Source organism: Corapipo altera, unplaced genomic scaffold (genome assembly GCF_003945725.1).
Source record: "Corapipo altera isolate COAL_440 unplaced genomic scaffold, ASM394572v1 142, whole genome shotgun sequence".
Classification (NCBI taxonomy): Eukaryota; Metazoa; Chordata; class Aves; order Passeriformes; family Pipridae; genus Corapipo; species Corapipo altera.
In genome coordinates, this window is record NW_020884966.1 from 198,902 (window position 1) to 225,318 (window position 26,417).

The 26,417-nt window shown below is 57.0% G+C and overlaps 6 protein-coding genes across 9 annotated transcripts; 4 read left to right on the forward strand and 2 right to left on the reverse strand.

The window, feature by feature from the left end:
• Positions 1 to 129: 129 nt before the first annotated feature.
• On the reverse strand, positions 130 to 2,315 carry PTGES3L (prostaglandin E synthase 3 like). Of its 2 annotated transcripts, none has more exons than XM_027664733.1 (7): positions 2,248 to 2,315; positions 1,791 to 1,904; positions 1,587 to 1,653; positions 1,166 to 1,264; positions 714 to 803; positions 571 to 643; positions 130 to 359 (listed from the first exon to the last, which is right to left on the reverse strand). In XM_027664733.1, exons 1-6 carry the CDS (start codon positions 2,253 to 2,255, stop codon positions 578 to 580), a joined length of 444 nt encoding a protein of 147 aa, XP_027520534.1. In that variant the 5' UTR covers positions 2,256 to 2,315; the 3' UTR covers positions 130 to 359; positions 571 to 577. The 2 variants fall into 2 exon arrangements, with proteins under 2 accessions (XP_027520534.1, XP_027520535.1); XM_027664734.1 differs by having other exon boundaries at positions 571 to 624; positions 2,248 to 2,314.
• A 188-nt stretch (positions 2,316 to 2,503) lies between these two features.
• On the forward strand, positions 2,504 to 6,516 carry RUNDC1 (RUN domain containing 1). Its single transcript, XM_027664728.1, has 5 exons — positions 2,504 to 2,875; positions 3,505 to 3,663; positions 3,918 to 4,116; positions 4,370 to 4,459; positions 5,023 to 6,516. Exons 1-5 carry the CDS (start codon positions 2,540 to 2,542, stop codon positions 5,883 to 5,885), a joined length of 1,647 nt encoding a protein of 548 aa, XP_027520529.1. The 5' UTR covers positions 2,504 to 2,539; the 3' UTR covers positions 5,886 to 6,516.
• Positions 6,517 to 6,678: 162 nt separating this feature from the next.
• On the forward strand, positions 6,679 to 8,690 carry RPL27 (ribosomal protein L27). The gene is made up of 5 exons (XM_027664735.1): positions 6,679 to 6,736; positions 6,834 to 6,916; positions 7,036 to 7,205; positions 7,770 to 7,880; positions 8,600 to 8,690. The coding sequence occupies exons 2-5, from the start codon at positions 6,836 to 6,838 to the stop codon at positions 8,646 to 8,648; spliced, it is 411 nt and encodes a 136-aa protein (XP_027520536.1). The 5' UTR covers positions 6,679 to 6,736; positions 6,834 to 6,835; the 3' UTR covers positions 8,649 to 8,690.
• Positions 8,691 to 9,334: 644 nt separating this feature from the next.
• On the forward strand, positions 9,335 to 12,571 carry IFI35 (interferon induced protein 35). 3 transcript variants are annotated; one of them, XM_027664912.1, is made up of 10 exons: positions 9,360 to 9,449; positions 9,535 to 9,554; positions 9,642 to 9,693; positions 9,960 to 10,118; positions 10,454 to 10,564; positions 10,855 to 10,999; positions 11,273 to 11,406; positions 11,580 to 11,769; positions 12,052 to 12,158; positions 12,279 to 12,571. In XM_027664912.1, the coding sequence occupies exons 1-10, from the start codon at positions 9,435 to 9,437 to the stop codon at positions 12,468 to 12,470; spliced, it is 1,125 nt and encodes a 374-aa protein (XP_027520713.1). In that variant the 5' UTR covers positions 9,360 to 9,434; the 3' UTR covers positions 12,471 to 12,571. The 3 variants fall into 3 exon arrangements, with proteins under 3 accessions (XP_027520712.1, XP_027520713.1, XP_027520715.1); XM_027664914.1 differs by having other exon boundaries at positions 9,383 to 9,449; positions 9,535 to 9,551; positions 9,639 to 9,693; XM_027664911.1 differs by having other exon boundaries at positions 9,335 to 9,449; positions 9,535 to 9,693.
• Positions 12,572 to 12,918: 347 nt separating this feature from the next.
• On the forward strand, positions 12,919 to 18,275 carry LOC113957381. Its single transcript, XM_027664822.1, has 5 exons — positions 12,919 to 13,123; positions 13,228 to 13,331; positions 13,650 to 16,547; positions 16,912 to 17,120; positions 17,583 to 18,275. Exons 1-5 carry the CDS (start codon positions 12,946 to 12,948, stop codon positions 17,650 to 17,652), a joined length of 3,459 nt encoding a protein of 1,152 aa, XP_027520623.1. The 5' UTR covers positions 12,919 to 12,945; the 3' UTR covers positions 17,653 to 18,275.
• Positions 18,276 to 18,558: 283 nt separating this feature from the next.
• On the reverse strand, positions 18,559 to 26,389 carry VAT1 (vesicle amine transport 1). Its single transcript, XM_027664823.1, has 6 exons — positions 26,109 to 26,389; positions 25,098 to 25,305; positions 24,596 to 24,766; positions 24,415 to 24,504; positions 23,232 to 23,473; positions 18,559 to 22,502 (listed from the first exon to the last, which is right to left on the reverse strand). Exons 1-6 carry the CDS (start codon positions 26,214 to 26,216, stop codon positions 22,401 to 22,403), a joined length of 921 nt encoding a protein of 306 aa, XP_027520624.1. The 5' UTR covers positions 26,217 to 26,389; the 3' UTR covers positions 18,559 to 22,400.
• Between the last annotated feature and the right edge of the window lie 28 nt (positions 26,390 to 26,417).

Below are 26,417 nucleotides of genomic sequence, written 5' to 3' on the forward strand. Positions count from 1 at the left end.
CCCGGTTGTGGAGGGACCGCTCCCGGTTGTGGAGGGACCGCTCCCGGGCGGGGAAGGACGGCTCTCCCGTGGGGACGGACGGCTCCCGGGCGCCTGGCGCGGCGGCGGCCCGAGGGCACAGCAGACAACTGCGGCAGTACACGTTTATTGCCCCATGCCCCGCGCGGGTAACCGGGCACGGCAGACCGGACTGCTTCTGCCGCCCGGGGGCGGGTGCGCTGCACAAGCGGGCACAAGCTGAGGCAGCTCTGGTCTCTCGGAAAACCCTCCCCGCGCTGCCTGTCCATCGGTGCGTGCTACCGGCGCGTCGGGAGGCTCCTGCAGCCGCGGCATCCCCGGGAGCCCGGACTTCAGTCGTCCTGTGGGAGAAGTGGGAGATGCCAGGGACCGGGCCAGCCCTGCACCGGCTGGCAGCCCCTGGCAGCCCAGGGACTGTGTTTGCACTGGCTCCAGGACAGGCAGCCCGAGGGGAGCAGCAGGAGCTGCTGCCGCTGTCCTGGAGCCGGGAGAGGTCAGAGCCCGGGCTCTGCTCAGCAGGGTGGTGGGAAGTAGCTGGCAGGTGGTACTTACATCCAGGTCATCCATGGCTGGCGGGGGGCCTTTGTCTGTCACCTTCTCCAGCATCTGGATGGGAAACAAACAGCTGGCTCCCCCATTATCCCAAGCACTCACCTGATGTGCCCCTGGACCCTGAAGCCGGCAGCCCAGCTCACGTCTGCGTACTGCTCCACCATGGCCCTCTCCACCTCCTCATCACCTTCCCAGTCTCGCCAGTTATCAAAGTCCACAGAGAGCCAGGCCGGCTGTGGGCACAGAAAGCATCCCCTGAAGGGGGGAGCAGCACCACAGGGACTCACAGCCCATGAGCTGCTCCTGCACAGGGCCTGGGAAGAGGCAGGAAGCTGGGATGTCCCTTTGCCTGCAGGCACCGGTCCTGACCCTGCCTGTGTCGAGGAAAAGAGGTGCTGCATCCTTCCTGGATTGCACTAATTTGTGGACTAGCAGTGATTGTCAGGTTGGGATTTTTGGGAGCTCTGTCTCGAGGTCCCCTGTGGGGCCCTCTGTGTCTGTCCCAGGGGCAGATTGGTCCCTGGGAGCCACAAGGTGCTGCATGGGGACAGGACACGTGCTGAGGCTGGTCCTGGCTGCCAGGCACCACACACACCTTGATGTTCTCCTTGGTGATGCGTGGCCAGGCCACTTTCTCCTTCCACTTCCTCATAAAGCATGTGATGGACCGGTCAGAGCGCTTCTCCCGTGAGTCCTGCCAAGAGATCAGGGGTGCCTCACCTCAGAGTCTGTCAGACTCCTCTCTGCAGAGCTAGACAGGGTTATAAAGCTCAGCCCCGCACAGACTGAGGGGGATAAAGAACCACGGAGACACGTTGTTTCTGGCTCAAGCCAGCACCCCAAGTACCAGCCCTGGGCAGGGGCAGGGCTCTCAGGCGTGTGCTCACCTCACTGAAGCTCTTGGGACACAGGCAGGATTCAACACTAAGCAGCATTGCTCAAGACCACACAGGCTGGCTCTGACTCTGAGCCTTATAGAGGCTGGTGGAGAACAGTTTGTTGGGGGGAAGCCTCACCTTGGAGTTGACTCTGGCATATAGGTTGATCTCGTTGTAGAACTCCACACCGTCTGCATTTTTGCAACTGCCAAAACACCGTAACAGCCTGGCTTAGGAGATGGTTGAGGCCATGCATGCCCTGCTTTCTCAGAGGCCTCGGTATCCTCCAAACAACCCCCAGTTCAGGCCATGTCGCCAGTCAGCAGGGCAGTGGCTGCTCACCTGAACACCAGCCGCTGGTCCTCGATGACGACCTTCACGTCTCTGCTGTCCTCGACACAAAACTCCAGGTACACGTACCGCGGGCGGTCGTACCACAGCGTCTTTGCAGGTTGCCTTGGGCAAGAGCAGACCAGAGGGTGTCACCAGCGGACATTCCCCCGGTGCCCAACAGCGCTCTGCAGGGCCCGCACGGGAGACAGGGGCGAGGAAGGGGCCCCGGCCGCCTGGGTCCTGCCTGGGTCGAGCCCCGGGGCTGGCAGCGGGAGCCGGGCGGGTTCGTGCCGGGAGGTGGGCGGTGGGCAGGCGGCGCTCCCCTCTCCCGCCCCGCACGCCCCTCGACCGGCTGGCGGCGGGGCCCGGCCGACCCTGTTCCCGCTCCCCCCTGCCGGTCCCGGGTCGCAGGGTCCTGGGACCGGGCGCCGTGCAGGCGCTGCCCGTCCCGTCCGACCGCGCTCACCTCGCCATGGCCGTGCAGACTCCGCCCCGCGCTATTTCGGGTAGGGGGCGCGGTTGCCGGCGGGGCCGGGAGCGGGGCCGGGAGCGGGGGCCGGGAGCGGGGCCGGGAGCGGGGCCGGCCGGGGCGGGCACAGCGCGGACACAGCGCGGACAATCCCCGGCCCGGTCACCGCCCGCTGTGCCCGCCCCACCGGGCCGCGAGGGGGCGCGCTGGCCCCGCCCATGGCCCCGCCCATTGCCCCGCCCCGCGCCGGCAAGATGGCGGCGGTGTCACGGCGCCGGTAGCGGCGGCCATGGAGGCGGAGGGCGGCCCGCTGGGCCCCGGCGAGCGCTGGGCGCCCGTGGGCGCCGTGTCGGCGGAGGAGGAAGAGGAGGCAGAGGAGGAAGAGGACGAGGACGAGGTGGCAGGCGGCGGGTCGCCGCAGTCGGTGCCGCGGCTGCGGGCCGAGCGGCGCCGGCTGCACGGAGCGCTGCTGGCGCTCGCCTCGCACTTCGCTCAGGTGCAGTTCCGGCTGCGGCAGGTGGCCCGGGCCGGCCCGGCCGAGCAGCAGCGCCTGCTCCGCGACCTCGAGGACTTCGCCTTCCGCGGCTGCCCCGCGCCGCTGCCCCACGGGCTCGGCGCCGCCCCGGTGAGTGCCCGCGGCCGGGCGGAGCGGGGCCTTGTTTGGGCACAGAGAGCACCGGCGCCGCGGGTACCGGCGTCCCGTGGCTCCCGGCCCCGCGCTGCCCGCCCCGGCATCTCTACGTGCGCGTGTCCCGGCTGAAGCCCGTTAGCGCTGCCGGCGGGGGCTCAGCAGCTGCGCTGCCCGCAGTGCTGGTGTTTGCACAGAGATCGGTGCCAGACACACTCAGGGCCCTGCTGACTCGGTGCCAGCTCGCAGGGACGTGCCCTAAAGCCCTGAGTGGTGTGTCACCGCTCCACTCCCACCTACGGCACAGGTGAGTCAGAGGATCTGTGATATGAACACGTTATTTACATACACATTATTTGGCCACTTTCTTCCTGGATCCCAGCCTTGTGGGATGGGGTGTGGGTGCAGGAGGCCTGGAGAAGCACTTTCCTTCCCCTGTCAGATGAGGTGATGTGGCTGGCACCTCGTCTTGGTGCTTAGACACATTTCTTTCTCAGGCTGGTTTGCAGTACTCGCTAGTGAAGTGCTTGAGCTGCAGGAAACATTCCTCATGTCATGGTCCTGTTCTCTGGGGCCTGACTATGACAATAAGCCTTCAATTTGATTTACTGGTAACTTTTTTTCAGGGTGAGCAAGAGAAGCAGGAACAAATTGAGGTCCAGAAGGAGAAGCACAGAGAGCTGATCCTGCAGCTCAAGACACAGCTGGATGACCTGGAGACCTTTGCTTACCAAGAGGGCAGCTATGACTCTTTGCCACAGTCTGTGGTTATGGAAAGGCAACGGGTAAGGCTCACAAAACCTCCTGCATTTCCTAGCCCTTGTGAGGGATTACAGACTGTACGTGGTTATTAATCTGTATTTCTTGCTAGCAGCTGAAAGTGTCAGGAGTTTTTCTACACATGTGAACCTGTCCTGTGTCTTTTGCAATTATTTCTGTGCAGCAGAGGTGTCCTGTTTCCAAGCGAGCGTCTGGGAAAGGAGTATCCCGGGCAGCAGTGCCACAGGGTGAAATCATGCTGCTCACTTGTATTTTGCAGATGATTATAAATGAGTTGATAAAGAAGCTGGACATGGACTTGAGTGAAGATATTGCAACGCTCTCTCCAGAGGAACTGCGGCAGCGGGTGGATGCTGCCATAGCACAGATTGTAAATCCAGCCAGGGTGAAGGAGCAGCTGGTGGAACAACTGAAGACCCAGATAAGGGACCTCGAAATGTTCATCAACTTCATTCAGGGTCAGTGATGAGTTTTTGGATGAGCAGACTGAATTGCTGTGTAATTCCCTGACACAGTCATGAGGAGGGAGGTCACAGATGTTGGAAACAGCTTCTGGGTCACAGGAAAGTAGAAATCTTTCTAAACTGATGGTGAGGAAAAGGATAGAGTGGCAAAAGAGGTCCAGAGAGGTCTGAGGAATGTTGACCTTAATACTGTATGCACAGCTGAAATTCATAAATGTGAAATAATGGTGTGAAATCCTTGTTGTAGATGAAGTTGGAAGCTCTGGTAAGGCAGAAGATGGACACTGTGACTGCGGGGGCTCCTACAAACCCAGCACCCAGCCTTCTGGGAACAGAGGTGGGCACCACTGGGCTTGGTGCTGCCAGCACAGTTCTGGCTGTCCCTCCCTGGAGCTTTGACAGGCACAAACCAGTCATACTCTGCTTTTTCCTGGCAGTTGGTCTCTGTACTTCCCCAGTCCCACTGCTGAGGGCCTGTGTCCAGTTCCTTTACCCTCCCTCTATGTGATCCTTATAGTAGTTACAGGGCCTGAATGTGTGGCAGAGAGGGTGGGATTGGTACTCAGCAGGGGTCAGGAAGAAAAGGGACTGCTGATAGTGCAAAACACAGACAGACTGAGCAGCCCTGTCTGACACACTCTAATTCATGCTCTTCAAGCTCTGAACTCTGTAAGCAGGTACTGTGAGCTGGGGGGATCCAGTGTTCTTCAGAGTTTGAGACTTCCCTAATTATCCCACGAACTTACTGGAACTAAGTAGTGTAGCATGAGGGGTCTGCTGCTAGTCAGAATGTTGGCCTGATGGAGTTTGCAAACATTTACATTCCCTTTGTGTGTATGAACAAACAGCGTTGTTGACTCCCTAACGAGAGTATGTTTTTCTCTTTTCTAACCTGGTCAGTGAACCCAGAAGATGCCAAGAGGATGCGAGAAACGGGCCTGCAGCTCATGCGCCGTGTGCTGGCTGTGCTGCAGATCTTTGCTGTCAGCCAGTTTGGCTGTGCCACAGGTCAGATCCCTCGCACTTTCTGGCAGAAGGACCAAGACAACAAGGACTTCTCCCCCTTAATTAAGAAACTGGAGTTGTCGGTGGAGCGGGTGAGGCAGCTCGCCTTGAAACACCAACAGGCAGAGCAGGTTGTCTGCTCTGAGCTGCAGGATGTTCCCCTGGGAGGCAGAGATGAGCTGACTCTGGCTGTGCGCAGGGAGCTGACGGTCGCTCTGCGGGACCTGATGGCTCACGGGCTCTACGCCTCTTCCCCTGGCATGAGCCTGGTGTTGGCACCCATTGCGTGCTTGATCCCTGCATTCACCCCCTCGCCGCGGACCATGCACCCCTGGGAGCTCTTTGTCAAGTATTACAATGCTAAGAACGGACAAGCCTTCGTGGAATCCCCGGCTCGCAAGCTCTCCCAGTCCTTCGCCTTGCCTGTGACAGGAGCAGTGGCCACCACCCCCAAGCAGAGCCTGCTGGCTGCCATCCACACGGTGCTCACGGAGCACGGCCCCTTCAAGCGCAGCGCGGACTCGGAGCTGAAGGCGCTGGTGTGCATGGCACTGAACGAGCAGCGCCTGGTCTCCTGGCTCAACCTCATCTGCAAGTCTGGAGCTCTAGTGCAGTCCCACTACCAGCCCTGGAGCTACATGGCCAACACGGGTTTTGAGAGCGCACTCACCCTCCTCAGCCGCCTGAGCAACTTGAAGTTCAGTCTCCCGGTTGATCTGGCTGTTCGGCAGCTGAAAAACATCAAAGATGCTTTTTGATGTGTTTTTATTGTAGATCATCCATTTTCCACAAGTAGGCAGCTGTTGGGCTCAAGAAGCCTGGCTTTTGTAAGACCCAACTTTGTCTCTTTGATATTTGCTTTTAGTGAAATCTTAGAGTGTCATGATGATGCTGGAAGTGTGTGTTGTCCAAGGTTGTCCCTGCAGAGCTGCTCGAGGCTGTGAGATGGGCAGCACCTCCTTACCCCAGCTCTGCTGCTCTCAGGGGCAAAACTGCCTTGCCCAGGTGCCAGTGAGTGTTGGGGTGGGGGGCAGAGGGGACCTGCAGCTAAGCTCCTGTGTGGTTATTTCTCACCGTCTGTGCTCCACATGATGTACCCACGAGACCCCTCCTGGAGGAGCGAGGCTGGCAGGTGTTGAGGCACCTCGGAGACTGCCCAGTCGCACGGGACTTGCCCTCTCCAAGGTGGATGTAGAAGACACAGGCAGATACACAGGTGCCCTGGGGCTCCAGGGTCTCCTCCAGCAGCTCCGCAACCCGCGTCTCTCGGGCTGCCAGGCTGCTTTGTCCAGCGGTCCGAGCAAATTGTTCCAGGCTTCTGTGCAAGGGCCAGCACGGCCCGGTGTCTCGCGGGGTGTATTAAATACCGCTGTAGTGCGTGTGGGCCGAGCCCGCCACCGTGCCGTGTGCTGTGTCCGTTACCGGCTCCGTTACGCGGCCCCCGCCGTGCCCGGGGATGGGGGGCGGAGACACACCCGGCCCCGCCGTGCCCGGTGCCGGCGGCGCCTCCCGGTGTCGCGGCGGAAGTGACGCGCGATCGCGCCGTGAAAGGTCGGGGCGCGGCCGCAGCTTCCTCTTCCGGCCTGGGCGCCATCGCGGCGGAGCCTCGGTGAGTGGGGCCGGGCGCGGGATCCGCCGCCATCCGCGGGTGCGGCGGGCGGGGCGCGGCGCGGGCTCGGCCTGACAGCCGGCTGCTGTGTCCGCAGAGATGGGGAAGTTCATGAAGCCGGGGAAGGTGGTGCTGGTGCTGGCCGGCCGCTACTCGGGGCGCAAGGCCGTGATCGTCAAGGTGAGCGCGGGGCTGATCCGGCGGGGCCGCTCCGGGCGCGGCTCCGCGCGGTCGTGCCGGGGGGGCGGCACGGGCGGGGTCCCCGCGGTGCCACCGCCGCTGCGGCCCGTGTGTTTCAGAACATCGACGATGGCACCTCGGACCGCCCGTACAGCCACGCTTTGGTGGCCGGCATCGACCGCTACCCGCGCAAGGTGACGGCTGCCATGGGCAAGAAGAAGATCGCGAAGAGGTCCAAGATCAAGTCCTTCGTGAAGGTTTACAACTACAACCATCTGATGCCCACCCGGTGAGTGCGGCCCCGACAGCGCTGCTGCCGGCAGTGTCGGCTGGAGGAGTCTCGGCTGCATCTGGGGATCGCGGTTCTCGTGTGCTCTAGTGAACGCCCAGAGTCACCACTGTTAATGTCGTGGCTGAGTGAACATGAGGCTCGGGCTCTGCAAAAACAGGGAGTTAAAGGTGTGAGGTTGAGGGGAGATACTAACTTCTGGAATGAGGCTTAATTTAGCCACAGGAACCTTCCCCTTGTTCAGGGAGTGTTAGCAGATGAGCATTTGAAACAACTCTGTCTGGGGCTGGCAGAGCCATTTCTCCCTGTGCCCTGGAGCTCTCGGAGCAGCTCCCAGGCAGCATGTTGGACAGAGGTGTGCATCCCTCAGGAAGCAGTTGGCTGTTTTCTTTATGGGTTGAACTGGGGGTCCTTTAGTGGTTTGGTCATTCCTTAACTGAGGAGGCTTTAAGAGCTCTAGCCCCTTGACCTGGCACTAGTTAGACTGCTCTTGGCTCCCTGCTCAGTTTTCAGCCCTGTACCAGGTACTGTGGCCCTTTCAAACCATGCTGTTCTTTTGCCTAGGTATTCTGTGGATATTCCCCTGGACAAAACAGTGGTCAATAAGGATGTGTTCAGGGACCCTGCTCTGAAACGCAAAGCGAGACGCGAAGCCAAGGTGAAATTTGAGGAAAGGTGAGCTGGGATCTCGTCTCTTCAGTGGTGTTGGTGCTCGTCCTCAGGGCAAGGACTTGGGTGGCTGTGCCACAACCTGTGAATCCCCAGTTGGGCATTTGTGCCCCAGCTTCCTTGCATGCACGTTTGGTGAGCATGTTCCGTCTCCCTTGTCCGTGTGTGCAGCACTGTGTGAGTGCAGCATTGTGCAGGTGTGAGCAGGGCCTTTCAGGTGCCAATGGATGCTCTGGCATCCCACTGCCAGTTCCTCCATTCCCTCTCTGTCACTGGGTTGAGTGGCCTGGGGTAGTGTTTATGGTTTGCCTAGGAGTGCTTGGGTTACCGATCCCTTTTGGTTTTCTGTTAAGAAGCTCCTTCAGAGGAAGGAGCTGTGTAGCCTCAGACCCAGGGTGTTTCAGGCAGCCCCTGCACTGTTTTCTGAGGGCAGCTCCTGGTTACTGCTCTCCACTCAAGGTGTCCAGCAGGACAGCCATGTGCTGTGCTCATGTCCATGGGAGTGGTGCGTGTCCTTCATGAGGAATCTGGAAGCTGGCCCTTGCTTCCCTTAGAGTTTCAATATTTAAAGCAGGTCTAGTTGCAGCCTAGGCTGGAGAGACCAAGTGAATTGTCTCTGAGTAAGCTGGTTGCTGCTTCCTGTCTGTCTGGGACAGCCCAGGTGCAGGTTTAGTTCTGGTACCTGCTGGTACAGAGCCTTCTCTAACCTTTGTGTTCTCTTTCAGGTACAAAACCGGCAAGAACAAGTGGTTCTTCCAGAAGCTGCGATTCTAGGGGTGTAACAAGGTTGCATCAATAAATGTTTATTAAAAACCATGTTGTTTTGTTATTAAAAAAAAAAAAAAAGCAGTGGTCTTTGTGGTATGGCTGTGCTTGCTCCGTGTCTCTAAGAGCTGGAAAGCTATGGCTGTCTAGGTGAGTGTCAGCACCTGAGCCAAGGGTGCAGATGTCACCTCTGGGACTGCCTTGGGGTGCCTCCTTCACAGGGTGGGGCCAGGGCTGCTTTTCCCTCCTGCACCTGTAGGTGGATGTCATTCCTGCCACACTGGAAATCTCTTATTCCCAAAGCTGTGATGCTTCCTGTGAGAGAAAAGGGGTGGAAGAAGGAAGGTGAATGGATGATTCCAAGTGTCTGCTGAGTGCAGGGTGATTCATGTGGGGACCAACCTGAGGGTGTTGGATTTTTGGTTCCTGAACGGGGTGATGCTGTTGTGGCCACTTGAGGGGGGAGCAGGGGCTGGCTCGGGTTGTTAAACCCAAGAGGAGGGCAGGAAGAGGTTGTGTACATATTTATTTAGGTGTTTATTTCCTGGTCGGTTTCGGGCAGGACAGTCGGGTGCTTGGGGGAGGCGGGTTCCATGGGAGGGAGGTGGGGTTGGTTGACGGGGTTTGGGGCCGGGCGGTCCGTGCCTTCCGCCGGCCGGGGCGGGGCGGAGCGGAGCGGGGTGGAGCCGCGGAAGCGAAAGCGAAAGAGAGCCGGCGTAGGGCTCCCCGGCAGCGGAGACCGGGCAGGGAGGGCTCCCCTGGGCTCCGGTCCGTGCTGCCGTCAGCGCCGCGGGGATGGACTCGGAAGAGGTGAGGAGGAGCTGAGCCGCGGGGACCTGCGGGGCGGGGGGCGGAGGGGCCGGCGCAGAGAGGCTGAGACCCCTCCTCTGGTTAGGACTCCTTCGTCCAGCTGCACGACGGCACGGAGAGCCCCGAGCAGCTCTGTAGGGAGATCGAGCAGTCCAAGGTGCGTCCGGGAGAGGGGGTTGATCGGCTGGATCCCGACGGCCCGGAGAGCCCCGAGCAGCTCCGGCGGGAGATCGAGCAGTTCAAGGTGCGTCCAGGAGAGGGGATTGATCGGCTGGATCCCAATCGCCCGGGATCGCCCCGGGATCTGCCCAGCCAGCCCTGGCCATGAGATCGAGTGTCTTTTCTTCGACTATGAGCCAGAGGCGGCGGAGAGGGCTAATCTCCGTGGAGAAGAGAACCTGTCCTGGGATCCGGGCTCATTCCCAAAGGAGCAGCCTGTGCCGGGGCTGGGTGGTCAGTTGGGTGGCACAATGTCTGCAGGGTCTTACTGTCTGATGGTGCTTCTCACAGGACCTTTACAGTCTTCTGGAGCAAGACTGTGTAAAGCTACAAACGGCCAAGGAAGCTACAGAGCAAAGGACACAAGAGCTGAGGAAAGAGGGAAACGTGCTGCATAAAATTCTTGAACATCAAATGTCTTTAAACAGAGGTGAAGAGAAAGCCCACCAGGTTGGTGTTCAGAGGATGTGTCTTTGGCTTGGAAAGATGTGGGTGGTGGAGGGGCTGCATTAAGGTGCTCAGTGCTCTGAGATTGCTTTGCTCTGGGTCTGGTGGAGGTTTCACAGGAAACAATCCTGTGCTGGGAAGTGAGGCACTGCCGTGGCGGTGAAGGGGGAGCTGTCCTCAAGGGCAAGGAGCCAGGGCAGGGCTGCAGGCAGTCAAGAGCAGGAAAATGGTGTGGGTGAAGCTGTGTCCAAGAATAGTGCTGTGCTCAGAATGAGAAGTGTGGTGCAGCCCCTCATGTCCTGGTGTTCCCTTACTGCCCCGTCTTTCCTTCCTTCCAGATGGAGCTTTTTGCAGCACAGGAGGAGAACACCAGATTGATGAAGGAGAAGCAGGTCCTGAAAAATAAACTGGAAGAATTGAAGAGGGTCCCCCAGGGTGATCTTGCGATGGTAATAGAGTGTGTGTGGGTGCTCAGGTCTGCTGGCAAGAGCACAAGCCTGACTGGAGAGGCTGCGAGCAAATGCAGCTGGGCACTGTGTGGTGACTGGCACAGCTCCTGCTGACAGGTGGCTCCTTTCCAGAGCCAGGAGCTCCAGTCATGGCTTTGGGACTCTGGGCACAGCCAGACCCTACGAGAGACTCTGCTGAGGCTCTCTAGCTGTTTATTTTGAGCCATGAGCTTGAGACATGCCTGTGCAGGGTCTGGTCTCCTCCAGGTGCTGTCTGTACTTGAACCTAGATGCAGTCTGGCTTGCCAGAGAAGAAAATGGTGTTTAAGGGACTTGCAGCAAACAAGGAGGACATGAATAAACTGATGGTCACCCCACGAATCCGTTACCCTCTGCCAGGGGGCTCAGCTCTCATCACCTTTGAGAAGGCAGAGGGTAAGTGTGAGAAGAGCACTGCCCTGGCCTGGTGTCCTGCTCAATCACTTTGGGGCCTGCCCTGTGTTCCCTCCAGGGCTCGGTGCTGCCCCTCCACCTGTGTTGTGTGGGGGTCCTCCCCGAAGCATTGCTGGCACTGTGCCCTGTTCTGCAGAGCACTGGGAGCAGGCAGTCACTGCCCTGTGCTGGGGGCTCTCCCTGCTTTGTCCTGTCCCACAGACTACTGGGAGCAGGCAGTCACTGCCCTGTGCTGGGGGCTCTCCCTGCTTGCAGTGGCCCAGAGGATCATAGAGGCGAAAGAGCACATGGTGGAGCTGAGCTGCTGGGAGCAAGTGGAGGACCTTGACCAGTGCAGAATGCGAGTGCAGGCAGCACCTGTGGAGATACTGCTGCCATCTGCCCTGGAGGTAGGGCCTGAGAGCCTGCTGCATCCCACACCACAGAGCTGCCCTGGGCACAATGCTCCCCCCTGCTCGAGCCTGCCACTACCAGGGCACTGCTACCAGCCCCACTCAGTGCTGCTCCCCTGAGCTCTGGGGCCGGTCCTGCTCTGGCACTGAATGGCCTGTGCCACTCACAGATCAGGCTGACTCAGAACAGCAGGAGCATCGTTGTGTCTGACCTGCCCAATGGGGACATCACTGTGGACGCACTGCTGGACAAGCTGGAGCTCTTCTTCAGCAAGAAAAAGAATGGGGGCAGTGAGGTGGAGAGCAGGGAGTTCCAGGAAGACTCTTGCCAGGTGGTGCTGACCTTCAGAGAGGATGGAGGTGCGTGGGGTGTGCTGAGCTTGGGTGGCTGGCAAGGGTGGAGCAGCCCAGCCTGTTCTGGAGGGAAATGGGTCATCTCCCGAGGGCAGATTTAGCTGTGTCTGAGGAACAGGGAAGGCACAGTGAGCCCAGGTTGTCCTGCCTCCCCTGAGACTATGCTGGTGTAGATGAGCTTGACAATGAGTTGGGCAGTGTCAGCCTTGGTGCCTATGCCAGGGACATAACCTTCCTTGGAACTCATCTGGGGCCTGGGCAGTTCAGGGCTTTCCTCTCCATCTTCAGTCGCAGAGCTGCTAATTGAGAGAGGATACATCCAGGTTCCTATTTTGGGAGAAAAATACAAAGTCAAAATATCACCATACATAACTGGAGACATCACCAACTTGCAGGTAAATGCACGAACCCTGTGCAAGCAGCACCTGTCAGCCTGTGCCGAGGCAGCACAGGTGGGGGGCTCCTGAAGCCCCTCTCCCTACTCCACCACACAGCTCATCCCTGTCTCTGTCCAGCTCCAGCCCTCCTGCTGTCCCAGGACTGTCCTGCTTTCTGGCATTCCCGATGTTCTGTTTGATGAGTCCATGAGAGACACCCTGGAGATCCACTTCCAGAAGCCCAGCCTCGGCGGCGGGGAGGTGGATGCCCTCGCCTACGTCCCAGCAGGGTGGACGGGGAGGGCCGTGTTTGTGGAGGACACGGGCTAGTCCTGGCCATCCCAGGGCTAGTCCTGGCCATCCCCGTCAAGCCGAGATCGTGGGGCTCCGTGTGCCCCCCGCCACGGCGAGAATTAAAGCATCTGGCGAGAGCACCGCGTCTGTCGTGCTGGGGTCGGGCCGGGAGCTGCATGCAAGAGCCGTCGGGGGGCTGGGCCCTTCCCGGGTTGGGGGCGGTGGCGCCGGGCCCCCTGGCCTCGCTCTGTGGGGCCGGGCCCCCTGGCCTCGCTCTGTGGGGCCGGGCCGTCCCGCGGGGCCCGGGGAGGTGCCGGCCGGGGCGGGGCGGCCCCGCTTTCGCTTTCGTTTCCCTGCGGCGGCGGGGCCGGGGCCGGGCAGGGGCCGCAGGGCCGGGGTGTGACGGGGCGGGCGAGGGCCCGGTGCGGTGGAGCCGGGGAGCCGCCGCTGGGGCTCCCGGGAGGCTCCCCGGTGGCGCAGGGCCCGGCGGGCGCGGCCGCTCCCCGCGGGGATGGCGGGGCGCACGGTGCGGGTGCGGGGCCTCCCTGCCGAGCTGCCTCCGGACAGGGTGGCCGACAAACTGACCATCCACTTCCTGCGCTCCCGCAACGGCGGCGGGGACATCGCCGAGGTCCGGATGCTGCCCGGGCCCCCGCCCTGCGGCCTCATCACCTTCGAGGCGCCGGAAGGTAACGGGACCCTCGGGGGCTCTGTCCCACCGGCCCCGGGCCCCGCAGCCCCGCTGCTGCCCCTCAGCTGGGCTGACGCAGGTTCGGGTGGCTTTTCCCACCAGTGGCCCAGAGGATCCTGAAGCTGAAGGACCACGTGCTGGCGATCGGAGGGATGCAGTACCCACTGGAGGTGACCCTGCACACTGAGGAGCTGAGCCCCGATGAGGTACCGGCTGTTTGGAGAGCTCCCAGTGTGTAAAAATGCAGTCACATCTCTGTGTGACTTCCCCCCCTCATTCCTCGGTTGCAGAAAGCTTTTGACAAGAGCACAGGGTTGAGGAGTTGCTTGGTCTGGGGTCTTTCAGTCCTGCCTGTATCAGGCTCCATCTCTCTTGAAAGTTGGATGCTGAGGGAGAGAGATGGAGGACTGGTCATCTCTTCTGTCATAATAATACAGGGGCCAGGTGCACTTGCCTTCTCTTGTGCCTTGGAGGGGGGTTATTTTTGGTCCTTGCTCTCTCACTCCCTTGCTATCTACTTGCAGATCTTCATACGTGCGTGCATGATAATTGACTATGCCAAGCTTCCTACTGGCAAAACCCTCCTGAGGGACTTGCACAAGGGCTACAGCAATGTGCAGTTCAACTTCGATTCTAAAAACACACACTGCATAGTCCAGGGCCCATTCACTGAGCTGCAGGCCTTCAGCAGAGACCTGCTGGGCAGCCTGAACCTCAGGAGCAAAGCCACTGGGGAGATCCTCCTGCCAGGTTCCAGCCGTGGAGCCAAAGAGATGGGAATGCACAATCACCAGCAAGTGCCTGACTCCACTGAGTCAGCAGAAGAGACAGCAAAGCTGCCAAATGGGGACCAGGTGTGTGAAATGACAGCTAAAATCCCATCACCTCGGGGCCCAGTGGATGGGGAAGCTGTGGAACAGCTAGAGGAATTTTCTCTAATGATGGACTTGGACATCTACTTGTACATGCAGAGGTTCTGTGCTGCCAAGTACCAAGGTGTGCTGCGCCAGCATCGCGTGGATGTGGTGGATGTTACCAGCGATGGCATCACCATATTGTACCTCCAGCCATCTGGAGGTCTGTCTGGGGACATGGAGGCCTTGCGAGAGGCCCGCCTGACCCTGCAGCAGCTCTACCAGCAGCTGGAGGTGAGCCTGCGCAAGGAGAAGATCGCCAAGAGAGGGCTGGGAATGGACAGCCAGGCACTCAGGGCTCTGACACGTGAGCTGCAGAAGCTGTATCCCCAGTTGCTTTGCCATGAGGACGTGAAGCAGATTTATCTAATTGGAAACCTCGTTGATGTGTCCCAGGCCAAGCAGTACCTTCAGCATTCCATCACCAGGAGAGGTGCTGCACACGCAGTTGAGGTGCTGAGCAGCAACCAGCCCTCACAACCCACAGCCTCCAGCACCACAGAGGCTCCACTGCATCTGCCCAAAGTGCCTTTGGACTCCTCAGTGACAAAGCTCAGCTCAGGCAGGCCAGAGCTGAAAGGTGAGCTTAAGCTAGCTGCCAACTTCAGTGCCCTGAAAGCTGACAGGTCTCAGGCTGGCCAGGGCCTCTTGCTGAATCAGGACTCTCCGCCGGTGGGACAGGTGCAGCTTTCCAGGAAACACTCATCAGATGCTCCTGGTCTGAGTGACCCAACAGCACTGACCCAGCAGTATCAGCCTCCTGTCCCTACAGCAGGTGAGGTTCTGGGGTCAGCAGCAGAGCCTCAGCAGAACAACCCCACAGAACGGGACCATGTTGAAGGAGGTATCAGGCTTCCAGGACACAAGGTGCTGTCGTCCTTTGGGGGCAAAGAAAACAGCACTTCACAGCATCCTGGGGACTCTAAAGGCTCAGGTCCCATTGGGCACCATTCCCTCGCTGGCACCTCCAGCACCTTTGATGTGACAAGGACCTCTTCTGCTTTAAACTCCAAACCCTCTGCATCCAGGCCTCTGCTGCGCCGGTCCAACAGCCTCTCCCTGCCAAGGTCAGAGGAAAGCAACAAGTCCAGAGACAGTGGCAGCAGCAGGGTGAGTGAGGAAATGAGCCTGGACTTTCTGCAGTGGTCTTACCTGAGAGACACCTGCCGTGTCACTATTGACAAGCTGTGCAGGGGAGGGAAGGTGCAGATCTCGGAGCGCCGTGCTGGGGACTGTGCAGTGCTGACACTGCAGGCAGAGGACAGGAGCAGGCTCTTCCAGGCTAAATGGCAGGTGGAAGCTCTTGTGCAGAAGTGCCCTGACCTGGTGTGTCAGAGTCTGAGCTACTCGGAGCTTGCTGTAGATGGTCCAGATGACAGTACCCTGAGTGAACTGTGCAGCCTCTTGCGAGGAAAATCCCTCCAGGTTGGACTCTGCAAAGACAAGTACAAGCTATATCTTGCCTACCCCAAGGAAATGCTGCCAGGAGTGACTGAGGCCTTCCACGTGTTTTCTTCCAGGAGGCTACATGCCCTGAAGTCTTCGTCTGTGTCTCCAGGACCAGAGAGTACAGGGCAATCAAGTGTCATCCAGCCAAGTAGAAGCCAGGACACAGTGCTGGATGCAGCCCTTCCCAGCAGCCTGGAGTCCCTCCAGATGGGCCTGCAGCACCTGAACATCAGCAATCAAGCAGTCCCCAATGATAAGCTCAGGGCTTCCTGGGTGCCAGAAACTGAGGAAAAGAGGTCCCCCAGTCCTTGGAGGTTCCAGCAGGCAAGGGGGCAGGAGGAGGCCAATGGCCGTGCTGATTCTGGGACTGGGCAAGGAGGAAGCAGCCTTCTGAACCCTGCTGGGGGGGATAAGCCAAGTCCTGCTGGTCTGAGGGAGTCCCAGGAACAGCTGAAGACAAAATTGTCCCTGGGGGAGTCTGACATCGCCCGGCTAAAACAGGTTTTGCCAGATAGATTCCAGTTTGCAAGAGACAAAGGCAAGAGCAGAGGAGGCCACAATGAAGCGATGGGACAGCTGCGCTCCCCAGTCCCTGCGGCTGAGGGGGCTCCTCACTCCCTGCCCACCTGGCTGTACAGGGCCACGGCTGCTGAGCTGCCACCAGCTGTGGCCCAGCCGGCACCTGCAGCAGAGCCCAGGGGCCAGGGAAGGGCGCAGCTCCCAAAGGGCAGGAGCAGTGAGCAGGAGGAGCCTGACCTCCCATCACAGCAGAGAAGAGACTCCAGCCTTGGACAGGAAAGCAGCACCATTCCCCTGGGCCGGTGTGATGCTTGCCAGGGCTCAGGGGTGACCTGCCAGGGCCCCTGTGGTCATGCCTTGTGCAGGACGTGTTTTGCAGCAGACAGTGTGCGGCCAGCATGCTGCAGCTTCTCCTCAGCTGCCCCCAGTCCCAAGATCCCGGGGACATTCAAGATCTCCTCTCTATCTCAGAGCCTGCCTGGCTACTATCGAGACCTGACGCTTCAAGTTGCTTACAGTATCCCTGACGGCGTGCAGGGGGTAGGTACCCACCATGGGGCTTCCCCATCCCGCCACAGCACTTGCAGGGGGTCTGTCAGGGTGGTTGGGGTGAGGGCAAGAGTGTGTGTGTAGCTGGGGGGAAAGGGCAGCCACAGCTCCCTACCTCATGTGGAAAGCAGCAGAGGTATTGACCTGGGGAAGGCAAAAAGCTTCACACCAGGTTTGGGAGCAGCTTGCTGCTTTTGAAGAGGAGCAAGTATGATCTGTTTTTGGTTGACAGTGACTATCAGCCCCTGGGGACCATGGTCGTTGGTGTACCTTTCAAGCTGGTGCAAACCTTAGAAGTCCCCTCAGAGGCACAGCACTCCAGCCACTGTTTAAAACATCTTATTCCTGTTCTAAGGTTGGGGACCCTCGCCCAGGACAATCTTATAAAGGGGGGCATTTCTGTGCCTTCCTACCTGACAACAAGGAAGGGCAGAAGACAGCAATGCTGCTGAAGAAAGCATTTGAGCATGGACTGACATTCCAGATCAAGTCCTGCAATGGAGAGGAAAGAGTGACATGGGGCCTTATCCCACACAAAACCTCCTTTGGTGGAGGCAAAGCCAGGTATGGCCCAGCTCATCCTAAGTTTTGGGTATGGTTGTGTTTTTTTTAGCAATTAAAGGAGAACCATGGGCTCAACAAATCCTGGCAGGGGTGGCTCTTCACACAACTCTCCCACAGTGGCAGAGTTGGTGCCTCCCTTTGCTTCAGCTTGCAGGGCAGCTATGGTGTGGCAGACCACCCCTGGCACCCTCCAGCTAGAGCAAAAGCCCTTGCCGATCCCACACCTGTAAATTCCTCACGGACAGGAATTCCAGGCCCTGTTCACTTACAGCCTTTCCCGTGACAGGACTCTGGGGCCAGCACTGGGTGCGAGCTGTGCCTGCAGGTGGAAGCAGCTCCCAGGAGCAGGACTTCCACCCTCAGCCCCTGCTGAAGGGCTGGGGCGAAACCAAACTGCTGCTCCCCCCTCTGTGATTTTGGCAGATGAGCAGGATTTACAGCACTTCCCCCTCTGCTCCACAGGAACGGCTACCCGGACGCTCAGTATCTCCGGGAGGTCCGCACAGTTCTGAAGAAACTGGGCATTGCATGAGACCCCCGTGGCCACAGCCCATGGCCACAGCCCATGGCTTCGCTTCGCCTTCCTTTCCTGCTGACAAAACTGCAGCTTAATAGAGACAGCTCAGGAAAAAGCAGGTGTTTATCCAAGGAGCTCCTGTGTCCCCATAGGTAGCCAGAAACCTGCACATCAGCGACAGCAGCACCTCTGTCCCTGCCCCACACAGGCCTCAGCGTGGATCAGCGCTTCCTAGAAACTCCAGCTCCTCCTGGCTGTGTGTCCTGCCAGCCAGTTACACAGCTGATTTCAGGCTGAGCCCTGTGTGGCTTTCAGCAGCATGACCCAAACCTTAGCAGGAGCCTGTGCCTAGTCCAGTCCCAGCTTCTGGAAGTACCTTCCACCTCCTACAGGCAGGTTCCAGTTCAGCTGCCACCAGAGCCAGGGCCAGAGATAAGCTGTCATTAGTGTCAGCTCTTCATGCCTCAGCAGACAGCCTCATGCTTCAGCCCCTCTCCAGCACCTGCTCTGGGACCAGCAGGTGACCTGGTGCTCTCTTGGGGAGAACATTAACAGCTTTCAGCACCTGCAACAGCTGCCTCCCAGGGACAGTCTGTAAGTGGAGAAACATAAATAAAAAGGATTTATTCTCACGTTCAGTAGTGGTTGTTCATGGCTTGTCTTACCCTCAGCCCAGGCACCCTCCTTCAGTCCCACCTGGCTACAGACACCCCAGACACAAAGGGCAGAGCTCAGCTAAGGGCTTCACAAACAAAAATCAGCATTGCCTTCCAGAACAGTGCGTTAGGAGCAACAATTAATAGTTGTCTTCCAAAGCAGAGGCATCTCCTCATGCTGGGAGAGTCACACTTTATCAACTGAACCTGTCCAGAGGCCAAGCTGAGGGCTTTGTGCCAACAGAAACCTGAGCAGTGTACCATGGACGGTTTTGTTATGCTTTTAATTACCATTTGAAACACATAAGGCATATGGTAACATTTGAGAGAGGAGCATTACACATAATCATGTAAACATCAGGGGCACACTTCCTTTCTGTCCAGCTTGGTTACACGCACGAAGCAGAATATATATTTTTAAACAAAGATTTTCCATAGGGTGTCCATAGGATGAGCATCACTCATATCACATATCTGCAAATCAACATGACTCAGACAGTACAGACCAGACCATATGTTGTAAGAGGCTCACTCAGACTCTAATGTGTTTCACATCATGCTCATGTACTACTTGCCAGTCACACTTTGCCATCACGAGGGCTCAGCACACCAGAGACTTCAGGCAACCAGTGGTGTAACACGTATGATAGCAGCTGTCAGTGGGCCAGAATTCTGCACCAGCTGAAGCTCAAGACCCACAGTGCTTCTTATTTGTCTCTGGTCAATCAATTCTAGTTTAACACAGGTGTCTGAAACAAAATGTACAGCCAAACTCCTTCCCACAGTACTTGGCATGGGCTGTGTTCCTCCATCCGAGTGGAGGCTGCCTCTGCTCCCTTCCCCTCCTGTGGTCAGCATGCAATGTAAGGAAGCTTCAGAGAAACCAAAGAGTCAAAAATGTGGCAACAGCTGCCTGGTGAAGCAAAGGAGTTGCCCTTTATGCAATACCAGCAGCACCAGTCTGGGAGGCCACTGCAGCAATGACAGGAGAGGCACTTGCACAGGCACCCCATGCCGAGCCCCCTGTGGCAGGCAGGGCCAGGGACCCCTCCTCTGCTCATCAACCCCTTACTCACACTTTCCACTTGTACTCCTCATGGGAGAACCTTAGAGTCAGACAATCAGTAAAATAAACATTAAATTGCACTTCTGATAGCTGGAATGGCACACGTGATTAAGGACAGGAATCTCCCACTTCCTCACTAGCACAGCTTTGCCCTAAACAAGCAACGTTGAGTGGAATGATTTTTATACTAGTGTTTGTTTTTGGTTTTTTGCTTTGGTCCTTGTATACAAACCTGCTGGTTAACTTGATTAAGACCCTTGAAGTTGTTTTACGTAGATTCTATATCTACTGTCCCATAAAAAAAAAAAAAAAGTAAAAAACCAAAACACAACCAACAGCACCCGCCCAGAGCAGAGCATGGAGCAGGGGCAGAGGAGAGCAAGGTTACACTTAATCTTGGTCTTTCTATAGAAAACACTGTTGCTACTAAGGGACACAAAACAGCCAGTGCTGAATTCTAACACACAGTAACTGCTTGGCATTCTTCCTGCCCCGATAAGGGCTTCAGGAATTTGTATGCAGAAGACACGTGAGCAGATACAGGAACAGGGATTGTTCCCAGAGAGCCAAGGCCAGGGCAGCAGATAAAGCCTCACTCGAGGACTGCCAGGAGCCAAAAAGCCACCCTGGGGGAGACAAGGGCTCTACAACAAGTCTTCTGGACTGGGGAGCACAGAACTGCCAGGACAGCCCTGGAAAGGCTAGAACACCTGGGAAGAGTACAGCTTGTTCACAGAAATTCCAATGACATCACCAGTGTTCACAAAAGAGAGCTAGCAAGAGTCAAAACAGGATTTTGGCAATATACCTGGCCAGAATGGAAAAGGCTCCAGTGACTTCCTAGTCATGTAGCAGAAGACACTGAGATGCTGTTTCCTGTGGGTCAGGGGGGTCCAACGGGAAGCTGTGAGGCTCCTGGGCCACACCACCCAACCCAAGGCCATCCATGTAAGGCACTGAGCATGTGCTTGACCCAAGAGTAAAGCAGGGAGAGGATGTTACTGTGAAACACACTGGGATAGTTTTCCTTTTCACCAGTGAGTAGAACCTGAAGATGTGCAGGGTTGGGTGCCATTGGAGCACGCTGCTCTGTCATCAAGGTAAGGTCCAGTTTCTCAGAGGAACAGGTCCAGACTTTCCGTTTCAGCAATTTGGACAGTCCTGTTGTCAGACCTAGTAAAGCAGCATTAAACACTGTTGGATTTAATCTAAATTAGCATGACAGGGTAGACTGAAAGAAGCAGCAAGATTTTGGATTCAGAAAGATAAGAAGTTGTGCTCGCGAGTTCCATCAGCCCATATTTATGAAGTTTAAGAGGTGAACTGACAAGGATCTGTGAGAGGGCTCCAGCACTCCTCTGAGGTTGTAGGGAACAGGGTTGTTTCAATATTTAAAGTTAGCCAGGCAAGCTGTGCCTACGTATTTCTAAAGAACTTTGGACTGAGCCCAAGCACCTGAACTACAAGCTGCACTGATAGACAGGAGCCCTGCTGGAGGACAGAGCAGGCTGAGGAAGAAGCCACACTCCTCCCCTGCACAGGACCCCCAGCCCTGCGTGGGCTCCCTCAGGGGCCAGGGGGGCTGTGTGTGGGGCCCTGCACCCGCCCTCCTTGGGCCCTGGGCCCTGCCTGGGGGCTGGTTAAGCAGGACTTCTGGTTGCAAGGTTTTGCTCCTGAAGCCTGAGTTCTTCCATGATGAGCAGCTCTTCTTGGTGCCCTCGGGTCTACCTTTTAAAATCCAAAATGAAGCCCAAAAGCCCACAGCACCTACAATCCATGACAAAGCCTCAAAAGCAAGTACCAACAGCACCAGAGTTGCCTGGGACTACAAGCAGGGTCCAGTGGGAAGCACAGCACCACCCAGGACTCAAGGTGCTCACAGAACTGGGCTTGGGTCTCTGCACAGCTCCATTTTCAAATGCACAGAAGAAAAGCAGAAGAGAAACAAAGTTCTGCTATAGGAGGAACACCACAGTCAGCTCCTAAACCCTCAGTGCTGGAAGAGAGCCCAAGGGTCCCATGAGTCAAAGATTCACAGGAAGAAGAGTCAAGCCCTATTGCAGCACTGAACCCCAAGCTGGTGTGAGTGTTCCCATCTTGATGAAGTCCAATTCAACACTGCAGCCCTTGGAAACACAAACAGGAGGGTGAAGTTTAGCCTTAGCAATACCAACTTGAAGCCCAACATAATAAAGCACAGAGCCAACATCAATTGTTCCAGTCGTTTGACACAGTTGAGTCCTTATGGTCTCCAAGAATCAGACACAGTTCAGACCTCTCTATCCAGTTTGGAAATAGAAAATGGACAAGATCAAGTTACCCAATTGAAACTTCTGTATTGAGACACAGCCCAGCTCAGCCTGTCAGGGTATTTGCTGACTGCAAAGAGAAGTAACTGCAAATCAAGCACAGTATGCCACAGACCCCAAATTAACCAGGATGGTCAAGGCAAAGACAACAGGAGTTGTTACTATCTGACTGTGTTAGTGGCCTACAAAAGCAGAGGGGAAAGAGCAGGGCCAGTGTAAACAGAAGAGAAACCCCTGCTTGAATTAAACGAGGCCAGCTGTGCTTTCCTTTGGCTATGGAGGAAACACCCTACATTTGGCCAATTCTCTGCTGAACAGGCTTCACAAAGGTGACAGTGAGAACACTTCATCAGGGCTCAGTTTCTGCAGAGATACTTGGCAGTTGCTACAGTACATTTGGCCATGACTTTACAGTGACAGGCTGTGCAGTTGTTAGTCACCAACTGCCTGGAAGTTTCAGCTGCACTGTGAGAAAAATAAGGTTAGTTTGGAAATTCAGTAGAGAAACAAGTGATTAGAAAACCGTACGAAATAAACAGCCTTCAAAAGAGAGAGCAGGAGGCATATCTGGCAAAGGGTCAGTCACAACAAGAGCATGCAAACCTCATCTGAATGATAACCATGATGTTCTTGTACTGGTGAAGATGGAAGCTACTGATCTGTCCATTTTCAGGTCCCAAAGAGATCAGGGAGTTAAACCATGAATTCATAACCTGCATACATCTCTTTTCTTTAGTTCTCTGCTTTTTTAGATTCTTCCTTCGGTGCTTCAGGAACCAGGATGACTTTTCCAACATTCTTCTTTTCTTGCATCTGCCTCATGGCCTCTGCCACCTGGAAGCAAAAGGAATCTGGTGAGATCCCCACCCACCCTGCACAGTGCATCCATGCCCTTCCTGGGCCCCACAGTCCACCCAGACCAGTCTAAAGGATAACCCAGAAGCACCTTTCCCTGCAGTCCAAGCAAGTGCCAGGCCTGGAATCCAAGTTTTCCTTAAGCCTCTCCATAAGACAGCTATCAGGTACGAATACTGACTGATCATCACTAAGTTCTTTGCTCCTCTGCAGCAAGTCCTGCTCCAGCACAGGATTTCCAAGGGAAGAGCCTGACTTTGCCTGGACACATCCATGCAAAAACACTGAGCAGAGCTACTGAAAAACCTGCTGCTCCCTTCCAACACCCTCATTCTGCTTCACTGCCAGAGCTCTTTTTCACTCTTGGAAGGGCAGCAACAACCTTCCCATCTGGTCTGCTTAATTACAGGGTGCAGGCTGAGGGCAGACTCCAGCCTGATGCATAATGCAGCCCCTTCCTGGTTGCTGCTGCCCATGGAGCACAGCTGAGCACCTGCCCTACTCCACAGGGACACTGTCTGGCATTGCCCAGCTCTGTGCACTGGAGCAGAAGAGTGCAGCCACTTTACTCACCCACAGTATCTTAAAAGGAAAAAGGCACCAAACGTCTGCAAACAGATGGTTATCAAACACTTCCAGCAGTTCAGCCCCAGGAACAAAGGTGCTCACTCTGAACTGCTGCCAGCCTGTATGTTAGCTCAGACTCACCTGATCAAAGGGCCATACAGAGTCTATTTTAGGCTTGATTTTTCCTTGACTGTACAGGTTAACCAGCTTGGCTACAACGCTTCTGAGAAGCTCAACTTCTTCATCCATATATCCCAGGTGGTAGCCACACACTGCCTTGTTTTGTTGTAGGAGCTGCAAGGCATTGATGCTGAACTGGTTCCACCAGGTTTTAGCCATAGCCATGAGGTTCTTCTTTTGCCCAGTGATCAGGTTTGCTACCCCTAAAAAGAAGGTAAGCCACAGATGAGCTGGAACACAACACGAGAGGCAACAGGCATCCCATGGAACAGCTCAGACAATGCACAGGGGAACAGCAACTCACTGTCCAGTGATGGACAGAGCTGAGAACTGGATTACATGAGGCTCTGCCCATCTGACCATCAGTGGAAACAGGTACCTGTCTCAGCCTCAAGATAATCCAGAATCTGGATTATCAGCACTCGTATATATCACAAAAATGTAGAATTCCTTTCTTCATCCCTCCTAAGGCAGCAGCAGCTAGTCTAGAGTACTGGGAGAGACAAGAAAGGGTTACGAGTGCCACTCAGCCAGGCTGGCAGGACAGCTCTCCCCTTCTCCTACAGCCCTGCTTCTTCAGGGGAGTCACACACTGCAACGGCTGCAACAGCAGAAGCAGCACACTGGTGCAAGTGTCTGGAATACCACTGGGATTGTGGGAAGGCTTTGTCTATGGGACAAAATCACAGTGTTCCAGAGCTGGGGAATGGAGAGAGAAGTATTCAGTAGCCTCAAACCTCATCACCCACACATCCTCTAGAAGAAAAGCAAGGCTGTGCATTAACTCAGCCCAGACAAAGCAGCTGTGCCTCTGTTCCTCCATGAGGACATTCCAGCTTCCCCTGCAGGCACTGGCTTGTACTCAGAGAGATCTTGCCCTGGGAGGGAAGAGCCTTGGAGCCTGTAACCAGAGCTCTGGGGACAAGACACAAATCTCACTCCCCTCAGTGCCTCACCCAGGGGAAGCATCTTGAAGACATTCATGAAATAACAGAACTACAACACACAGAGCAGTCAGGAATAGCGATGGTCCCTGACAGCACAGGCACGGAGCAACACAAAGCATTCCTGTGTGGATCCCACCCTGCCACCACACGGTCCCCCCTGCACAAGCACTGGGTGTGGGCACGGGGCTCACACTCACCGTAAGTGATGACTTTGCCCATTGGCTTCAACAGGTTAAACGCTTTGGTCGTATCAGATCCTCCCAGTGGGTCCAGGACAATGTCAACACCTAGAGAGAGAGAGAACTGGTAGTAACTAGAGGTTTCTTTGCACTTGAAAGAAATGCAGGACAGTTGCAGAAACCCTCCACCACGTAGTACCTTTGGGAGAGATTTTCCGCACCTCCTCTGCATAATCCATCGTTCGGTAGTCGATGGGGTGAGCAACTCCACTCTCCCTGAGGGAATCGTGCTTGGAGGCAGACGCTGTGCCAAAAATGGTGACGTTTTCTACAGTCTTGCACAGCTGGATGGCAGCAGTTCCCACACCACCTGAAAACCAGCAGCGAGAAAGCCTCAGAAGCGAACAGCCCCAGCAGCCAGAAAAACCTCTGAATAGGTAAATTATCCCTGTTTGCACTGATTGTGCACTGGTGACAGCCTGCAGAACAAAGGCTCTGCCTGGTGAGGCTGATGCCTGGGACACACTGGGAGAGACCAACCCCAGCTGCTGGGAAATGGGGCCAGGATGAAGCCTGCACCTCTGCCAGGTGACATTTTGTCAATCCAGCCCCATTACGATCTCTTCCTTACCCACGCCACCCATTTGGAAACTGCATGGTGAGCCCAAGAGTCTCAACACGGGCTGACAAGAACTATTTACCTGCAGCCATGTGGATGAGGACGCTCTGGTTGGGTCTCAGGTTTCCAAAGTCAAACAGGATCATGTAGGCAGTGATGTAGTTGACAAGAAGAGCAGCTGCTTCCTCGAAGCTCATCCCCTCGGGCATTGGAAAAGTCTGACTGGCCGGCACATTCACGACTTCTTGCCAGAGCCCTGACCGAGCCAGGACCATTACCTTATCACCAACCTAAATTTGGAGGACAAGTGGGTCTAAAACAAGCTCAAGGCTAGCAGAAGCCAACACAGCCCTGCCCTTGGTATGCCACAGCCAGTGCATGCACGCTGTTCTCTGTGCAGAGGTCTGCAGGGACTGCAGCAGCCCTGGCTCAGGCAGGAGCCCACAGCATGCACTCTGCCCATCGGGAGACTGCAGCACAGCACTTCTCACGACAGGGTGAGGCATACACCACGACCCTCAGAGGGACTGCAGGCACCCCAGGCTCTGGCTTGTACCCAGGGTGCTGCCTGCCAGCTGCCCAAACAAACAAACCCCTAACAAGGCAAGAGGGATGAGGTTCATGTCTTGCCCTCCTTGCTCAATTTGGGAGCAGGAGTCTGAACACCGCTGAACATTCCTGCTGCCCCTTGTAAGGATCATCCTGCCAACAGGCAGGAGCCTTGGGGTAACGCTTAATAGCATCAACCGTGGAAAAACAAGTCCAGCCTTAGGAAAAACTCCTGGGTCTAAGGAACGCGGCCGCTCCCAGCTCCTCCCCGTGGCTCCGGCCCCTCAGCCCGGCCCGTCGGGCGGGCGGCGGCGCTTCCGCCGTCCCGGAGCGAGCGGGACGGGCAGGGCCGTCCGGGGGATTCCTCGCCTTTGTCCGGGGCCTTTGTCCGCCGCCGGAGCCTCCGCGGGCGGCATCGGAGGGGCCCCCGGACCGGGCTGAGCAACGCCGGAGCCCCGACGGGGAGCGCCGGCCCCAGTGGAGCGGCCGGGGGGCACACGGGACTCCGCAGCGCGGCGAGACCACGGGGCCGCGCCTCCCTCACCTGTCGGTCGCGGACGCCTTCGCCGACGGCGCGGACGGTGCCGGCGCACTCCATGCCGGGGCAGACGGGCGGCGGCGGCAGCCGGTCGTACAGGCCCTGCCGCGCCATCAGGTCGGCGAAGTTGAGGCCGCAGGCGCGGACGCTCACGGAGACCTCCCCGGGCCGCGGGCCGGCGCCGCGCCGCGCCTGCACCTTCAGCTTCTCGTAGCCGCCGAAGCCCGTCAGCACCAGCGCCCGGTGCTCGGCCGCCTCCCCGCCGCCCGCCGGCGGCTCGGGGCCGGGGGCCTGCTCGGGCTCGGGGGCGGCGGC

Bases quoted from the DNA above. Each gene is read 5' to 3' on its own strand.
- RUNDC1 (XM_027664728.1), top strand. From the start codon at position 2,540: ATGGAGGCGGAGGGCGGCCCGCTGGGCCCCGGCGAGCGCTGGGCGCCC. The intron at 2,876-3,504 runs GTGAGTGCCCGC...ACTTTTTTTCAG, and splicing joins ACGGGCTCGGCGCCGCCCCG to GGTGAGCAAGAGAAGCAGGA. The intron at 4,117-4,369 runs GTCAGTGATGAG...TCCTTGTTGTAG, and splicing joins GTTCATCAACTTCATTCAGG to ATGAAGTTGGAAGCTCTGGT.
- RPL27 (XM_027664735.1), top strand. From the start codon at position 6,836: ATGGGGAAGTTCATGAAGCCGGGGAAGGTGGTGCTGGTGCTGGCCGGC. The intron at 6,917-7,035 runs GTGAGCGCGGGG...CGTGTGTTTCAG, and splicing joins GCAAGGCCGTGATCGTCAAG to AACATCGACGATGGCACCTC. The intron at 7,881-8,599 runs GTGAGCTGGGAT...GTTCTCTTTCAG, and splicing joins AAGGTGAAATTTGAGGAAAG to GTACAAAACCGGCAAGAACA.
- PTGES3L (XM_027664733.1), bottom strand. The intron at 1,654-1,790 runs GTGAGCAGCCAC...GTGTTTTGGCAG, and splicing joins GACCAGCGGCTGGTGTTCAG to TTGCAAAAATGCAGACGGTG. The intron at 644-713 runs GTGAGCTGGGCT...TGGGGGAGCCAG, and splicing joins TGGTGGAGCAGTACGCAGAC to CTGTTTGTTTCCCATCCAGA.
- VAT1 (XM_027664823.1), bottom strand. From the start codon at position 26,216: ATGGCGCGGCAGGGCCTGTACGACCGGCTGCCGCCGCCGCCCGTCTGC. The intron at 23,474-24,414 runs GTGAGTGTGAGC...CCTTCTTTTTAG, and splicing joins GGGCAAAGTCATCACTTACG to GGGTAGCAAACCTGATCACT. The intron at 22,503-23,231 runs GTGAGTCTGAGC...TTTTGCTTCCAG, and splicing joins CTGTATGGCCCTTTGATCAG to GTGGCAGAGGCCATGAGGCA.
- LOC113957381 (XM_027664822.1), top strand. From the start codon at position 12,946: ATGGCGGGGCGCACGGTGCGGGTGCGGGGCCTCCCTGCCGAGCTGCCT. The intron at 13,332-13,649 runs GTACCGGCTGTT...ATCTACTTGCAG, and splicing joins AGGAGCTGAGCCCCGATGAG to ATCTTCATACGTGCGTGCAT. The intron at 16,548-16,911 runs GTAGGTACCCAC...TCCTGTTCTAAG, and splicing joins TCCCTGACGGCGTGCAGGGG to GTTGGGGACCCTCGCCCAGG.
- IFI35 (XM_027664911.1), top strand. The intron at 9,694-9,959 runs GTGCGTCCAGGA...TGCTTCTCACAG, and splicing joins GGGAGATCGAGCAGTTCAAG to GACCTTTACAGTCTTCTGGA. The intron at 11,770-12,051 runs GTGCGTGGGGTG...CTCCATCTTCAG, and splicing joins GACCTTCAGAGAGGATGGAG to TCGCAGAGCTGCTAATTGAG.